Raw genomic sequence first — 16,664 nt, 5'->3', positions numbered from 1 at the left:
TTGGGTTGGAAAGGTGTTTGTGATTATTTAGGTTACTCATACGAGCTTGCAAAAGCTTACCGGATTTGTTGTTTCAACCCGGTGCATATTTCATGGTGTAGGGGTTATTGTGCAGGTTAGAATCTCGAGTGATTGTCGTCGAAGCTGAGATGTACGTTTGGTAGCGTGGACGTCGAATAATACTCTTAGTTTTAATCTTACACTGTGTAGTGAGTGGGGTGGGTGTGTTTACTTATTGAATTATTGTTCAGTTTAATGTGTAAACTCTTTGTGATGTAATATGTGACTCTAAAGAACGAGTCGGTATTGACATTGGTGAGCTCGGTTTGTTTTGTTGCTTAGTTTAAATGAAAAATTTTCTAAGTGTTTTCTTGTGCTTGTTAAGTTATCGCGTTTTGGATTCGAATTTCTTTATTAGAAATTCGGGGCGTGACAAAGGCTTATATCAAAATAACATCACAACCCAAGGATCAACTTTCATAACTGCACCGGAGCTCGACTCGGTGTGGATTAGTCGGAAAGCTCATCGAAAGCTCCGAAAATCCAAAACTCACATCGATCTAACTCTCTTCTCATGACAATTCGATGTAAGAGGCTTGGGGGTTCTGATCATAGGCTAAGGGGCTACGAAGCCCAACTGGAATCCCAGCCAATGGTGGTCAAATAAGGGAATTCCAGCTGGGTCTTATCTCACGAGTCCGAACGGGTTTCTCGACTTCTATTCTTGCTGCACACTGCAAATCAATCTAAGCAAAGGCCATGGATTAATGGAAGAAGGAGAGGCGCTTCTTTTCTGACCAGCAGCGAGACTGGTGGTGGCCGGACAACAAAGAAACGGTTGGGTTTCGCTTTCAGGTTGGGTCAGCCCGACCAGATGTCTCTCCCCCTCACTCTGTGTATACAGCCCCCCCAAAAATAGAGGGGCCCCTTCCCCACTCTAGGGTTCTATTCTTTTATAGTTACGATGAAAGAACGACACTATTGCCCTTACAAAAATATCTGAAAAATTGCAACGAAATAATTAAACTTCTGTAGATTGTATTTTATTCACACAGATTTCAATTTTAGCGTGCCGCATATCCCCGAACTCTGTTTAACGTGCTCTACATCTTTCTTAAAAAAAGTTTTATAAGAAAATGAACTGAAGAAAAATTCGACTTTGAAGTTCCTCATAAATGCTCGAAATGAAAGTAAAATAAAGATTTCAATCGTTTACTGCAATGCAACATGCAGGCCAAAGAGAAGTGTTAAAAGCCCACCTTATCTAAATAACTATGTTAGAAAGTAGTGAAATATATATATTTTATTTTATTGTTTTGTTTCCTAGAAGATTTTGTCTTTAATTGCTTAGATAGAGTACGTAGTATCTTTGGATATCTTTTGTTTTCATTAGTTTCCCTTCAAGTAGAACTCTGGTTCTATTTAAACTAGTAATTGTAAGCCCTTGGGGCTGATCGATATGTTGAATATTAAAGTACAGCATTGGCAGCATATTATAGTTGTTGTTCCTTTGTTTCTGGTATGGTGTTGTTCCTTTGCTTAGACCCGTGCTTTGTGGAGTATCATCCCCATCATTTACTATCTAAATGACCAGTAAACTACTGGTAAATTAGGTGCGAGTTGTAACACAACACCACATACCATTCAGCAATAAAGATGACTTATTTCAAGCTGTTTACAGTTCGCCACCAGCCACCACCCACTGTTATCAGGTACCTTCCATGCACTACAGTAGTTCACGCCGTGGACCAGGCTTTATAGAACAGAGACGAGCTCCTGGACCTATTGAAGCAACACAGTCACTGCTCAGAACAAATATGAAACAATAGGCTGATAAGGCAACCTATGGATATGTTTCCAAAATAGGGGAATGGGTTTACCTCAAATTGCAACCTTACAGGCAGAAGTCACTCTTTAGGAGACCACCACACAAATTAGCCCCTTAATTTTATGGCCATTTTCAGATCTTAGCCAAAATCGGACCAGTAGTTTACATATTGGACCCGCCGGCTCAATTGAAACTCCATCCCACCTTTCATGTCTCGCTCATTAAGAAGAAATTGGGTGATCATATATTCATATTAATATCTCTCCTACTTCGATGGCAGTGGTTCAATGACTTCAATCACCTGGACTCCTCACAAGGTTCTCGATATGGCTGTTAAGAAGAAAAACATTAACAGTGAAATGGCTGGTGTAATAGACTGGGCTTCCGGCTGGTGATCCAACTGGGCCCCATTCCATCATGATCAGATTCTCAAACTTTAAAGCCTAAGGGTAGGCTTTCTCTCAAGGGCGTAAGAATGTTAAAGACACCCATTTTTTACCTAGCATTTTCCTCTCTTGACTCAGATTATGAAGCCCACAACAGTACCTTGCAACTTTACATTTAGCAACGGTTACAAATTGCTAGCTAGCCATATAGTTCAATTTCAGGATAAGAATTTGTAGGATGTGCACAATTGTCACCAATCCATGATGTAGGAATATTTTCTTTGAACTTTTAAGTTGCAAGCTGCACCCATTTTTTGGGTATGAAATGAGAAATATGTTCTGAATTCCTTTCTTTTTGTTTGCTTTCACATTGTGACTCTACCCTAGCTAGCGCTACCTCCTCACTCCCCGTGACCAATATCACACAAGCCTCCACGTATATATAATGTTGGTTATACAAAATTGTTCACAATTGAATGATTACAAAACCACTAATTTGTTTTTCAAGATTCCGATAAATTCAAAAATCACTCTAAAAAAATATGGTTATTTTACTGTCTACAAAAATGTTCACCTGGTCAGTTATTGACCAAGAAAATAATGCTCAACCACCCTTGAATGTAAATCTAATGGCAGAGAGAATTATTATTAAGTTCAGGTGTTTTGTTTTCCACCCTTGATGTAAATCTAAGGGTTATTGAGTATAAATTCTTTGGTCAACAACTGAACAGGTGAACACTACAGTATTTTCTATAGGAGGCTGAAATGAGATAATGCGGAGGAAAAGTAGGAAAACAACAGCAAACTGAATAATAGAAATTCCCGGTTACAAAAAGAACAAAAATAAGAGTACAAAAAGTAGTCAAGCTTTATGATGGAGCAAGGATATTTCCTGGGAAAATGGATAGAGAAGGTCCACACGGCTGGGGCTTGCAAATCAGGTGGGGAGGAAGGACATTTGCTCGGAAATTGGATAGAAAAGCTCCACATGGTTATGGGGAGGAAGGACATTTCCTGGGAAATTGGATAGAGAACCTCCGCACGGTTACGGGAAGGAAGGACATTCCTGGGAAATTAGATAGAGAAGTTCCACACGGTTAGGCCACCAGCAACTTGCAAGTCAGGTGGGAGGAAGAATTGGAAGGACATTTCCTGGGAAACTGGAAGGAAGTTGGATAGACAAGCTTCACACGGTTTGGGCAATAGCAACTTGCAAGTCAGGTGGGAGGAGGGAATTCATATTTTATCTGTTATAGTCGCTTTCCGCGTGACCGACATTTGAACACTTAAATTGCTAAGAAAGACTACAACTTGTTTTTCCGAAATGGGTGTTTTCTTTTCTATTAGCCGAGCTATATATACGAATACAAATGCCTGAATTTTTTAGGCAAACAGCAGTGCGATACATAAACGAAGAGAATTAGAATTCGGGTTTTCGAAGGCGGTGTATTTCCGAAATGCGCGGTGTTCAAGCAAAGCCAGAGAGACGACGACCTGTTTTGGAGCGAAAGACATCCTTTGCTAAGAATCATAGGGTTGTTCCCTTCAATGCCGAACCAAGGCCAACTGACGATCTCTGCAAGCATTTTGAAGACTTGATGAGATTGTATCAGGCGGATTGCAAAGATGACAAAGACTTGCAAGACTTCGACGCCGAACTCAGCTCCAGCGCCAAAGAAGTCATCCGCAGTACCGGTCTTGATCGGTTTAAGCAATGCCTAAAGTATCTGACGCATTCCAACTAGAAGATGGTGAGGGTAATCTTGTCATGCAAAGAACGGATACTTAAGGCGCCAGAGGGTGTGCAGGCGAGGATGGTGATGACGGCGAATGAGAAGCTCTTAGATAAATAAGTACCTAGTGCGACAACAATTGAAAGGAAACAAATAAGTACGGATTACACTGTTAGTATCCACTAACAGCTAGCAAAAAAGACCAGTGAGTGGCAGACAAATACTCAATTAGTGCGACAATAATTGAAAGGAAAGGAAACAAATAAGTACTTGGTGCGACAATAATTCAAAGGAAACAAATAAGTGCGGATTACACTGTTAGTAGTTTAGTACCGACTAACAGCTAGCAAAAAAGACGAGTGAGTGGCAGACAAGGAAGACCTTAATTCAAAGAACGTACAAATTAATCATGCAAACCCACTCAGCAAAAGCATGTGACAAGATTCTTATCACTATGCGGTCCTTTTGCTCGATCGAGTTTTAACCAATCACAACACTTCATAGCCTATAGCTTTTCCCTTAAGAAGTCGCACCAAGTCCATACAGGTCGATCGGTGGGAAGGGCTTGATAAGCTTGATCAAATGCAGAGCTGTTGGTTACCGGAGCAAGGTATAATCCATCTCCCTCTCTTATATACTTATATCATCTTATTTTCGTTTCATTGAAAGCATATATACTTCAATATGTATTACGTTCTATTCAAGAAAATTAAGGTAGTATACGTGCTATTTTGAGATCGATTGTCAATGTGATCTTATATTATATGCTTTTGTTTGGCTGGATAAACCTGGAACCTACGGTTTGATCGTTTCTTTCTCTGAAGCTTGATGCCTTGAGATTTCCAATGCATGTCATCTTATAGCACACATATGCCAATATTGCCAAAATTGCATAGTTATTCATGCGAAAGATGGCATTGACACAAACAGAACAGAATTCAACCTTGGAAATGATCGATCTTGTGTCAAGATCACTTCATAGTCTACTAGAGTTGCAATACTGTATAAATGTGATCTGTTGCTCAGATACATGGATCTATAACAGAGCCATTTCAATAATGTTCACATCACTCGCATTTCCTTTTCTGTCATAATTAGTTGGTCCCAAATTATTACTTTTTCCACAACTAAAAAACTTGTTTGTACTGAAATTAATTTTAAGGTAGGGACTTCAACCTTTTGGAGAGGCATAACTTACCCTGAAGGAAAATGTTATAAATCACATTAAAGCCTGTTGAATTTCTGTGGGTGGTTTACTTTTTCTCCCGAGTGCATCTGCATGTTCTCATTTTCCAATAAGAAGAAATATTAGGTACTAATAAGTTGAGAAATGCTTTTGTGAATGCAGAGAAGTTGAGAGCTTGTCAGTGGGTTGCACAGTGGGAATGAAGGGAGTGAGAAAGTTAAGTCGAAAGATCTTTAAAAAGATTTGCAAACGTGATGGAGATCTTTGGAGATATTACGAGGACGCTTGCAAGAATGAAGAAGATTTCCTAACTGAACTGGGGAAGTTCCTAGAGTCGTATGAAAAATGTTTGATTCAAATTACGAAGGTGGGAAACAACGACGGAGGAATTGATGATGGTTACATGAGGATTTTGGAGAAATTGAAGAATGTCAAGGGGGCCTCAGGTAGAGTCCATGATCAGCATTTTGCGGAACAAATGTTGCTCGAAAATGTTAAATGTTTGATGAAGCGGCGAGAAGATTTGCATGAAGAATTGATTAGCCAAAAAGGAAAGCCTCGCAAGAAGTATGATTGTACTCGTGCTTGGAGACGCTGTTTGAGGATGGTCACTAATATATTGTTCATTGGTGCTGCAGCTGCTGAGTTTGCCTGCACAGTTGTGGCAGCAGTTATGGCTGCTCCACTTGTTGCACTGGCCGTTGCTGCTACTATTATCCCAACACTAGCCGGACAGCATTGGACTCTGTCTTGGATTGAGGATTGTGAAATTCCTTTCGAGTATCCGGATGATGTAATTCGCTTAATGCAATCCGGAACTGTGCTTTCCATTAAGGAATTGGGAGAAATTCAGACGCGTCTCGATCGTGTTGTAAATGACATAAAATCACTCTTATCCCATCTCAACTCTGTAATTGAGGATGAAGTAAATCTCAATATGAAAAGTATTGAGCGTCTTCTCAAGAACATTAATGAATTGATGGAAAGAGCAAGGAATTCCAAGTCCCAGATATTAGAGGCAAGAGATGAGGTTTCTACGAGCATCAAGATCACGAAGGGCATATAAAAGAGTAAGATTTAATTATATTTGAGTTAATGTTAATTAAGCACTTAAGGCCAATCACAAAAGAGGCCAGAATAGCACCAATAAAGTTGATATATTAACCAATGATTTTTACGAAGAGGAAAGGCCTATAACATGCTCAGCTGGTCACACTCATTTACTTACTAAAGCATCATGAAAAATCAACATATTAAATATCCAAAAATACAATAATGTAAACTAAAAAGTAAACAATTTTTTTTTTAATATATATTTTTTGTTGTAGGAGAATGAAATTGCGTATATTATTGATAATAGGAGCCCTTTAAATAGTGAGTTACAAGGTACCCAAAAAGTTAATAGAATCTGATTACAATTGAATACCTAGAACACATTCCTATTACAACTCTAAACCCTAGTTTGTAGAGGCACACATTATGTCGATATCCTTCAACACTCCCCCGTGTGCCGCTCAAACTTGGTGATGACGCTTTGATTGTTGCCTCGTTAAAAATCTTGCCAGGTAACAAAAACCCTGTGGGACAAAAATAACCCTGGTCGAAGGACAAAAAGAGCACAACACGTCCTTCACTCTTCGAGATCGAACATGTAGACATCATGCCTCCCCCTGATGTCAATATCTCCCCCTGATTGCTACAATCATGGGAGTTCGGATTACTTTCTCAATCCGATGCTCTTCACATGTTTCTCGAATGTGGATTTTGGTAACGACTTAGTAAATAAGTCCGCTACATTATCCTCTGATCGGATTTGGTTCACTTCAATATTTAGAAATGCTTGTTGTCATTTTGATGGAGGGGAGGAAGAGCACGGAAGGTGGCATTTTGCCTTGTGGGGTCCGATCCCACACTTCCGTCATCTCTTTTCTCTGTAGGGATAGAACAAGCCCATATCAATCATACCTCTCAAATATCGAAAGATTGTCTTTATACCAATCTAATGGCATTGCGTTGGCGCGGGGCTATGTCTAGCCAACAAGTTCATAATAATTGAGGTGTCCGGTCTTGTATTGTGCTAAGTACAATAATGCGCCTATTGTACATAAGTAAGCACTTTCCCTGGGACGAAACGGATCCCTTTTAGGGCCAAGACTACAGACGACCATGGGAATGTATTTTTGACTTTGTCAAAATGCCTAAACATCTATTGACACGGTATACAAGTTCTGAATCTAGACAAAACCGTGTTCTCCAAATGTCCTTCCTCTCAAACTCGGATTTCAGGTGTTCAGCGGTTTCCCTTAACTCTCAAGGGTTCCAATTATGTTTATCAACATAAATCGCGACAATTGCAAATCCGGAACTTGTCATGGAAACGCGTGGGCATAGTTCATCATATCCCTTCCCAATCAAGTAGTCATTTTAGTGAGCATTTCAACCTCGTTGCAAATACGCTCAGTGGTCTAGAGCCACTTGACCTAGGTAAATGAAGTCCAAAAGAACCTTCATTATATTCCGTATCTAGATCCCCATAGAGATACGCAGTGACCACATTCGTAAGCTGCATGTTCAGTTATTTGGAAACTACCAAACTGATAAGGTAGTGGAGTGCAATGACATCCATTACGAGAAAATATGTCTTCTCGTAGTCGATTCCAGGGCGTTGTGAGAAACCTTACGCCATAAGGCGAGATTACCATCTCTTTTTCTCATCACGCTATCTAACGAAGACCTATTAATGTTAATAGGTTTATGTTAGGAGGTGTTGGCATCTCAGGCCCGAAATCATTCCTCTTCGTTAGTGAATCCAATTCAACCTGGATCGCATATTTCCATTTAAGCCAATTTTCTCTACGTTGGCATTTTTCAACGGAGTAAGGTTAATGTCATTGGTCTCAATAATTCCACGTCCTCATGTACACTAGTGTAGTCCGTAGAGATCTCTATATTCTCAGGAATTGGTTCTAACATTGAGGCGTCCCCCAACGATGTCTCTTGGACATAACCACAATCCAAAATATTCTCATGAGATGGATTTTGAGTATTAATGATCAATGGATCAAGTTGTGCCAAACTTGCTCTCTTCTTAGGGCGAGAATCCATCGAACCTATGGGTCTCCTACTCTCTCTAGCGGAACCCATGGCCTATGACGCCATTATGCCACCTTTGTGGCGTCACCATACCACCATCCATGGTAGTGGTGCAGTACCCATCTTCTCTGGGTGGCACCATGTCCTCTTGTGGGGACATCAATCCTTGCAGGCATGTTTGCAGCATGTATATGTGATCTCGTCACTTTTAGGGGATCAAGATGAGACATAGTGGGGACAGATCACGACAATTCCTGTCGTTCCGGTTGAACATTGATGTTCTAATCTCCCCCTAACGACGGGAAGACTGTCTCATCAAAGTGATAATTCGCAAATCCAGCGAAATAGAGATCGCCTGTCAAGGGTTCTATATAGTGGACTTATAGTTGGAGACTCATGTCCAACAAATATATATATGCATTCGTTGCAATGACTCATGTTGATGCGCTGTAGCGGTGCAATTTGGCACATGAACCGCACACTCAAATATGCATAAATACGAGATATTAGACTTGAACCCAATCACTAGCTGTAACGCAAATAAAAGTTGAGTGGCTGCTATGAGTCGTAGACAAATTAGCATAGCTGCATGCGATATTGCATAACCCAAGCGGAAATATTGGTGCGCATTACCCATGTCCGGGCTACCATCGTAGTTGTTTAATGGTGGCTTTTCCGTGAGACCAATTGGGTGTGTACATGGGAATATGATACTTGATATCAATACCCAATGATATGCAATAGTCATCGAAAATTGTCGATGTAAACTCTCTAGCATTATCAAGTCAAATTGACTGAATGGGATGATCTGGGTAGTGATCCTGTAGCCATATGTTATGTGCTAGGAGTGTAGTATAAGCAGCATTACGAGTGGATAATGGCACAACACGTGACCAGCGTGTTTGCGTATCAACCAACACCATAAAACATCTATACAGTCTGCAAGTTGGTTGATCAAATCCATAGAATTCCCTTAGATTCTTTATAAGAATGGAATTATTTCCTCAATCTCCTTTGCATAGGATGGTCTCAATCCTAAATAACAGGCTTCACAGAACGAAACATGGACTTTATAATCAATCAATGAAGGTTTTGGTTAAGCCATAATGTCACAATAGACTTGAGAAGTAGAGAGAGGAGTTTATGGCGTCAATGCCATGTATTTACCGCAGGGGGTAGGCGGCGCCGGTCATGTATGGCCGGTCTTTGCACAATCATGGCGCCATAAGGCACATGTGCAGCTCCTCGAACCAATTATTGGTTCTTACTTTTCTTCGTTTTGAAAATAGATGTCCGTGTAAAGTTTTTAATACACGGATCATCATGTCAAAGCCTATATGTGTGAGAATCTCATAAATCGTCTCTCATGACATGGTTGGTGTTTGAACCCAAAATGAGCATTTTGGCCTGACAAGGCGTGTCTTGGAGAAATTGATACAATATCAGTGGCCCAAGCTATATATTGTCGACAAGTTCGAAATATATTATTTAGAGGCTAAATAAAGCCTAATATGGAAGATTATGCGAGCTGCAAGAAAAGGAAATGAAAAGTCAACTTTAGCACATTTTCCTACTTCGGCTAGGAGAAACCGAACTAAATAAGGAAGGAGGGGCGGCAGACTAACCAAATGAAATTGAAATGAGCTAAAACTTTCCAGATTAAATCTAGAAATCCCAAGGATCATTTCTTATGAAGAGTTCCAGAGCTACTTTTGAGTGGAAGGCCTTCAAACAATCAGTCCAATTTTCTACAGAAGCAAAACTGGAAAACTGGACCTGTAAGAGGTCCAGCAGCATTTCCGGCCCAACCACATGGAAGAAAGCTCTGAAAATTTTTCAAGATGATCTACACTCATAATGGAACATTTTTTATGCAGAAGTCGAAGGCCCATTCTGAAGTCTTGGTAGAGAAATAATTGAAGGAATAAAGGGGCAGAAACTGACCTAAAACCAGCTCTACATTCATCATGTTCATGTTTCCTACCCACATGAAGAAAGTTAGATGCTTTTCTTTTTTCCTTGGAAATATTTTTCTACTACAATCTCTTTAATAGATCATCATCACTTCCATGTTTCTGCACCTTCATGCTTTGCTTTCATTTCATCATTACTCTATCTTTTCCATATTTTACAAATCACTTCCATACTCCACTTTCATTATTTTCTTCCACTCATCATTTCACTCTTCTTTTTCTTCCCTATATAAACACATTCTCCTCTCATTCTCAAACACACATTCACAACATCAAACATCTCTAAGATGATCTAAGTTCTCTCTAGAGCAACCTCTCTAAAAGCAACTCCTTTCCTTCTCTTTCTCTTATCGGTGATCACACTCTAAGTCCTAGTCTCCTCAAGAGCCGACTATCAGTGCCACCAAACCCTCTGTCAACGTACTTCGGTCCTAGTCTCCTCGGGAGCTGATTGTAGTACCACGACCACAAACAGACACATTCACAACATCAAAACATCTCTAAGATGATCTAAGTTCTCTCTAGAGCAACCTCTCTAAGAGCAACTCCTTTCCTTCTCTTTCTCTTATCGGTGATCACACTATAAGTCCTAGTCTCCTCAAGAGCCGACTATTCAGTGCCACCAAACCCTCTGTCAACGTTCTTCGGTCCTAGTCTCCTCGGGAGCCGATTGTAGTACCACGACCACACACACACATTCACAACATCAAAACATCTCTAAGATGATCTAAGTTCTCTCTAGAGCAACCTCTCTAAGAGCAACTCCTCTCCTTCTCTTTCTCTTATCGGTGATCACACTCTAAGTCCTAGTCTCCTCAAGAGAAGACTATCAGTGCCACCAAACCCTCTGTCAACGTACTTCGGTCCTAGTCTCCTCGGGAGCCGATTGTAGTACCACGACCAAACAAACACACATTCACAACATCAAAACATCTCTAAGATGATCTAAGTTTTCTCTAGAGCAACCTCTCTAAGAGCAACTCCTCTCTTTCTCTTTCTCTTACCGGTGATCACACTCCTAGTCCTAGTCTTCTAAGAAGCCGACTTTCAGTGCCACTAAACCCTCTGCCAACGTACTTCAGTCCTAGTCTCCGAGGGAGCCGACGATAGTGCCGCGACCACAACGGTTACAGAATTAGCCAAGCAAGGGTAATGCCCTAACAACCCAGCCAAGCTAAAGTCACGCTTTAGCAAGTTCTCCTCACTTCCTAGTGGTTCTCGCTCTGCTCGATCTACAACATCGAGTATCGATTGTGATTTTCAAGAAGCTCAGCAAAAGTCCTCGCCACGAGGCACAAAAAATCCCACGACGAGGTTGGTGCTCTCCTCGTCTACAATCGCTCGACAGAAGTCAGGTCAAGGGACACCCCCGACGACCGCACCCGACTGTGCTGGCACGCCCGCGTAAGAAAAGAGATTGTTGACCAGCTGCAACAAAACTTGAGCCAAACAGTTGGATTCAATAACTCGAATAGTGGTTGCATACAACCCACTAGAGTGACACATAAGTTTCTCTAATACTCGTTTACGTTCGTAGTCATTAGAGGTGATGCAAAGGAACTCTGTCCATTCTCATAATGTTTCCACATGAAAACCATTGGCTCTTATATAATAAAGTCCGAATTAAGGTATGTCCAAGACATTAAGGAATCGACACTTATTAATAGCCAATGATTACATCAAAGTTTTTTAACCAAAGTCTAATCCAAAATGAAAGTCAAACTTAGACAGATTGTAGTCACTCAATCCGTTTGGTGACTCCAATCAAATATGACCAGGAAAGTAGGAAGAGATGTCGGTGGAGCGAGGCTCTCTTAAGTACCACTAATCTCAATTACTGTCCTAGACATCATACTTAATTAGGTGAGCCAAGTGAGAAAGAGTTAAAACAAAATGTCATTTATTGATTTAAGGCATAACTGCCATTACATAATTCTTGGAAAAATAAAAGACTATTCGAAATAAAAATCTGCGACATTTTGTTTTCATCGCCAGATTTAAGGTCTTTTGAACTCGATGTCTTGATCACTGTGAGGCAACTACCTTCTTAGGTACATTGCAAACTCAGGCTCATTGATCAGACGTTCCATATCAGAAATTGATACCATGAAGAGGACTCTCCCTTGATTGAGGCGCATTGGCGCAATGTGCATGGTCCCTAGGACCTGAGGCGTTGGAAGATTATGACCATGACCAACGTTGGCTCTATGGTTTCCAACCCTTAGTCCCTCAAAATCACTGCTCCTACGGTGGCGTGATTGTCGCCTTGGCGACTACCTTTATGAGCATTTCGATCATATGGATCATGATGTCTATGGCGAGTTTCTCTAGCCATGGGACGATGCTCTGGATAGCTATCTCAAAGCCTATCAATTCTCTTCTCACAAGCTCGTTGTATTGCCTTTCAGCATGTCCATAGCTTCAATAAGCTTTTGAAAGCTTGTGATCCGTCTTGCATTTATATGAGTCCGAAATAATCGCAGGATCTCATAACATAGACAGGGAAGGTATTGAGGTTTCTCAATCAATGTTCTTCTGTGATAGTCTTGCCACAGAAGCGCATCATTCCTGTGATGCGGAGAGCTTCCGAATAAAATTGTATGACTGTATCAAAGTCAGAGAAGCGAAGATCATTCCATTCTGCTTCTAAATTCGGAAGATGGAGTCACGAACATTGCCATGACGTTCTCGAAGCGCTTGCCAAAGCTTTATGCGCTATCCTCATTCATGAACTCAAACTGGAGGTCTCTATCCATATAACGCATCATTAGGGCAAGTGCCCTGGAATTGTTAATCTCAGTTTGAGGGTCTGGAGCAGTTCCTTCAGAACAAAGCTCTTGGATTGTGTGCAATAGATCACGGGAAATAAGATGGAGCTCAACGTTCTGAGCCCACAATATGTATCTTTTGCCTGCATAATCCAATGGAACAAAATCGAGTATGTTCGAGTTTGACATCCTGAAAAAGGGTGAACAAGAACGAATTAGTTTCAGAGCTAAACTTCCACGAAAACTAATAATAAGATTTCCGAGCTATGCTACCAAGAAATCAATTTCCAAGAATAATGGATTAGACCAAACAATGATGTTTAAATATGTCACAATTTGATGCTTACGGACGCTTTAGTCCAAGTATTATGAACACTCTTAGTAGGGATGACAAAAATCCCCAGCGGGGCGGAGCTCCATTGGATACCCACCCCAAATGGGGGGAGAATTCGGGGACAAATAGGGAATGGGGATGAGGATCCCCAATCCCTGCTATCTAAGATCAGGGATGGGGCTGGGATGGTATTATGATCTTCATCCCAAACCCGCTCCAATGATATATACATATATTTAATATATATATATATATATATATATATATATTATAATATAAATCACAAATATACACATTTACTACTTTACTTTAATGGTGTTTGACTTTTGCACTCACTAAATTATGATTTATGAATTTAATCATGTTTTAATTTTACTTGTTGTAGATTTGATTTTAAAAAGGCAATATGAGAAGAAAAAAATTCTATTTTTTAAATTCTTACTAGGGATTTGGGGCGGGTTTGGAGACTTCGTCCCCAATGGGATGGGGACGGGGAATCCCCAATATATTTTTATTGGGATTGGAGCGGGATGGGGGTGAAGAATTACCTCGGGGATGGGATGGTATTGTGATCCTCATCCCCAACCAGCCCCATTGCCTCCCTAACTCTAGTTCATACGAACGCTCTTAGTTGTTTATTAGGAACACTCTTAGTTCATTGGTTACGAACGCTCTTAGTTCGTTAAGCGTGAATCCCCACAATTCTGCTTATTAAATAATCAAACCTATGTTCGTATTATACAATCCTGCAACAAATAAAGGAATTTAAAAGAAAAGAAAGCAGAAACTTTAATTACAAAAGCTACTTGATGATTTGAAGCTTTACTTCACGAGTCTTTATACACGCGCTGTTGATGCAGGCGTGTAGCTAAATTAGGATTGCCGGATCTGGTCGGAAATTGGCAGTTGGTGGCTGCCTTTCTCCCTTCCCTTTTTTTTTTGGGCAGTGTTAATGTCTAAAAGTCTAGCGGTAGCTGGACTTTAGTTAACGCTGATCCGGCGGGCGGATCGATGTTTCTGTTGTTAGTGGTTCCCGTTACCTGTCAAGTAAAATACAATGGGCGTCAGAGGAGACCGCGTGGGCGTCTTCAACTCTCCGATGCCTAAGTTAGTCAATGTATTTATGTTGACAAAGTAACAGTAGGTAAGTATTGAATGCGTAATAATGAGGAGAGAGGAGAGGACCTTTTATAGGTGAGGAAGAGGATGATCTTCTCCTTGTTTTCGATGTGGGACTGATGTGCTTCAGTTCCCAGTTTCAGTAGCTTCTGATGCTAACTTGACACGGGGCGTGGCGGCGCGTCGGCGGTGCTTTGGGTTGATCCGGGGCTCAGGCGGTAACCCGGCTAGCTGTCTTTACGCCAGTCACTTATATGTGGGCGTTGGTACTCCTGGCGGTACAATGAGCGTGGCTCATTATAGCTAATTATGCTTGCAAATGCACATGTATGTACAAGTCCCCCAAATCCCCAGTCAAGGAGGGCAATTGGTTGGGGAGTTGATCGGCGGTTTGAAGCGTTTTTCCCGCTAGACTTTGCAGAAGCATAATTAGCGTCAGTGCGTCGTCAACCATGGATTACTGAGCAAACGCTTTGTGCCCTTTCGGGTGGGCCCTGCTAGGTCCCCCAGGGAGTCCCCACTCCCGACTAAGATGGACCTCCGGATGGTCGCTATTATTGTTTGTTGAGGGGAGCTGCACGAAGCAGCGCTGCACGGAGCAGCGCTGCACGGAGCAGAGGTGTTGGGTTGCGAGCCCAATCTTAGCACCAAGTGACGGGGGTCAACGTACCTGATCAGGGCTGTCGTAGACGTTGACTAGTCCCGTGTCCCGTAGGGACATTCTGACCGTAACTCCGCGTGGCGGCGTTGTCAGAGAGGCGTGGCCTCGGGATCCACCGCTGGTGGAAGTCCCCCTCTAGATGTAGCAGGAAGCAGCGTCAAGTAGACGTGCTTGGTGTATTTATTGAGCGGTATTGCGCTGAATAAAGTACGCAGTTTGTCAGATGAGAAAGGGGTTCGCTAGCGGTGTGCTGTGTAGCGGAGGACGCCCGTTTACAGAATGACGAGAGAAGTTCCGCTGGAGACTTGGATGGTGACAAAAGAAGTTCCGCTGGCGGGGTTTCGCTCAGCGGAGACTCCGTCACTTGGAGGATGACAATGAAGATCCGCTGCGGGGTTTCCCTCAGCGGAGACTCCGTCACTTGGAGGATGACAAGTGAAGATCCGCTGCGGGTTTCCCTCAGCGGAGACTCCGTCACTTGGAGGATGACAAGTGAAGATCCGCTGGCGGTTCTTACGAAGTCATCCCAACTGTTTAACACGTGTCGAACCTATAGCGGGTTAGCGTGCGTAGGCTTGTCTCCTAAGCCTGTCCATCTTCTAGCTTTTAATGATATTAATTGTGGGTTTCATAACCGAGGTAACGCTCGGGTACTTCTGAGAGTGAGTGGAGACTGATGACACGTGTACGGCTGGTACGTGATGCCGTTATGGAGCGGACGGCTTAGGACCGTTGATGCTGAGATAAAAAGGGGAGGGGGGGGACCTTGGAGATTTGCCACTTTGCGAAAATTTGAAAACCTAGTCGTCGTCTTCGAGTTCTGTTGTCCGAGACCGAAGAGAGAGCCTGCCGGAGCGTGGTATACCGTTTCCAGAGAGACGTCGATCGTCACGTGCACGACCGTGCTGAAGATTGCACCACTGAGGTTGGTACCTGGATTTCCCCTTTTTGTTTTGTTTTAGTGGGTCTGTTTATTTCTGGTTTGCTGTTTTTGCCTTTCTGAGATGACTGCTGGTTTTGCTGGGTGTGTTTTGAGGTTGAATGGGATTTCTTTGGGGGTTGGATTATGGTTGGCTAAGTGTTGGTGGTTAAGGAATAGATAGCCGAATCTGGGTTGAGTGCGTCTGTTTTTCACTTTGGAGTTTTCTGGGTTTTGTTGTTGATACCTTTGGCTATATCTGATGCGAGAGTAGGTTAGATCTGTATTTGTGCTAACTGATGTGGGTTTTAGGGTTTGGGATGGCTAACGTTATAGAGATTTCGAGCAGTGAGGATTCCGGGTCTGACGTGTCGTTCAGCGCGGCGGATAGGATTTTTATTGATCGTTGCGTCCGTCTGCCCATGCAGGAACCTCACTGCCAGAACCGCTAGAAGTTGAGCCTCTTCAGACCATCCTTTGGGACGTAGCTATGGCCGTGGTTCGCGTCCAGAGAGCTCTAGGGCGGGTGAGGCCGCTGCTCCAAAACTAGGCGCGACGAGCGCTTGGCAAGCAATAGTGCTGCTAGCGGCTCTGCTGGCGAAGAGGAAGTAGCGGGGCAGAATGCCGAATCAGCGTGGTTTCTTCAGATGGCACCGCCGTCGAC

At 42.2% G+C, this 16,664-nt stretch overlaps 1 protein-coding gene across 1 annotated transcript; it reads left to right on the top strand.

The window, feature by feature from the left end:
- Positions 1–3,625: 3,625 nt before the first annotated feature.
- Positions 3,626–6,355, top strand: LOC112181392 (UPF0496 protein At4g34320). Its single transcript, XM_024319757.2, has 2 exons — positions 3,626–4,557; positions 5,296–6,355. The coding sequence occupies exon 2, from the start codon at positions 5,333–5,335 to the stop codon at positions 6,197–6,199; it is 867 nt and encodes a 288-aa protein (XP_024175525.1). The 5' UTR covers positions 3,626–4,557; positions 5,296–5,332; the 3' UTR covers positions 6,200–6,355.
- Positions 6,356–16,664: the final 10,309 nt, after the last annotated feature.

This window comes from Rosa chinensis, unplaced genomic scaffold, assembly GCF_002994745.2.
Source record: "Rosa chinensis cultivar Old Blush unplaced genomic scaffold, RchiOBHm-V2 RchiOBHmChr0c38, whole genome shotgun sequence".
Lineage (NCBI taxonomy): Eukaryota > Viridiplantae > Streptophyta > Magnoliopsida > Rosales > Rosaceae > Rosa > Rosa chinensis.
The sequence above is the reverse complement of the archived record's forward strand: the minus strand, read 5'-3'. Positions and strand labels throughout refer to the sequence as shown.

Excerpts from the sequence above, each read along its gene's own strand:
- LOC112181392 (XM_024319757.2), top strand. The coding sequence starts at position 5,333 with ATGAAGGGAGTGAGAAAGTTAAGTCGAAAGATCTTTAAAAAGATTTGC.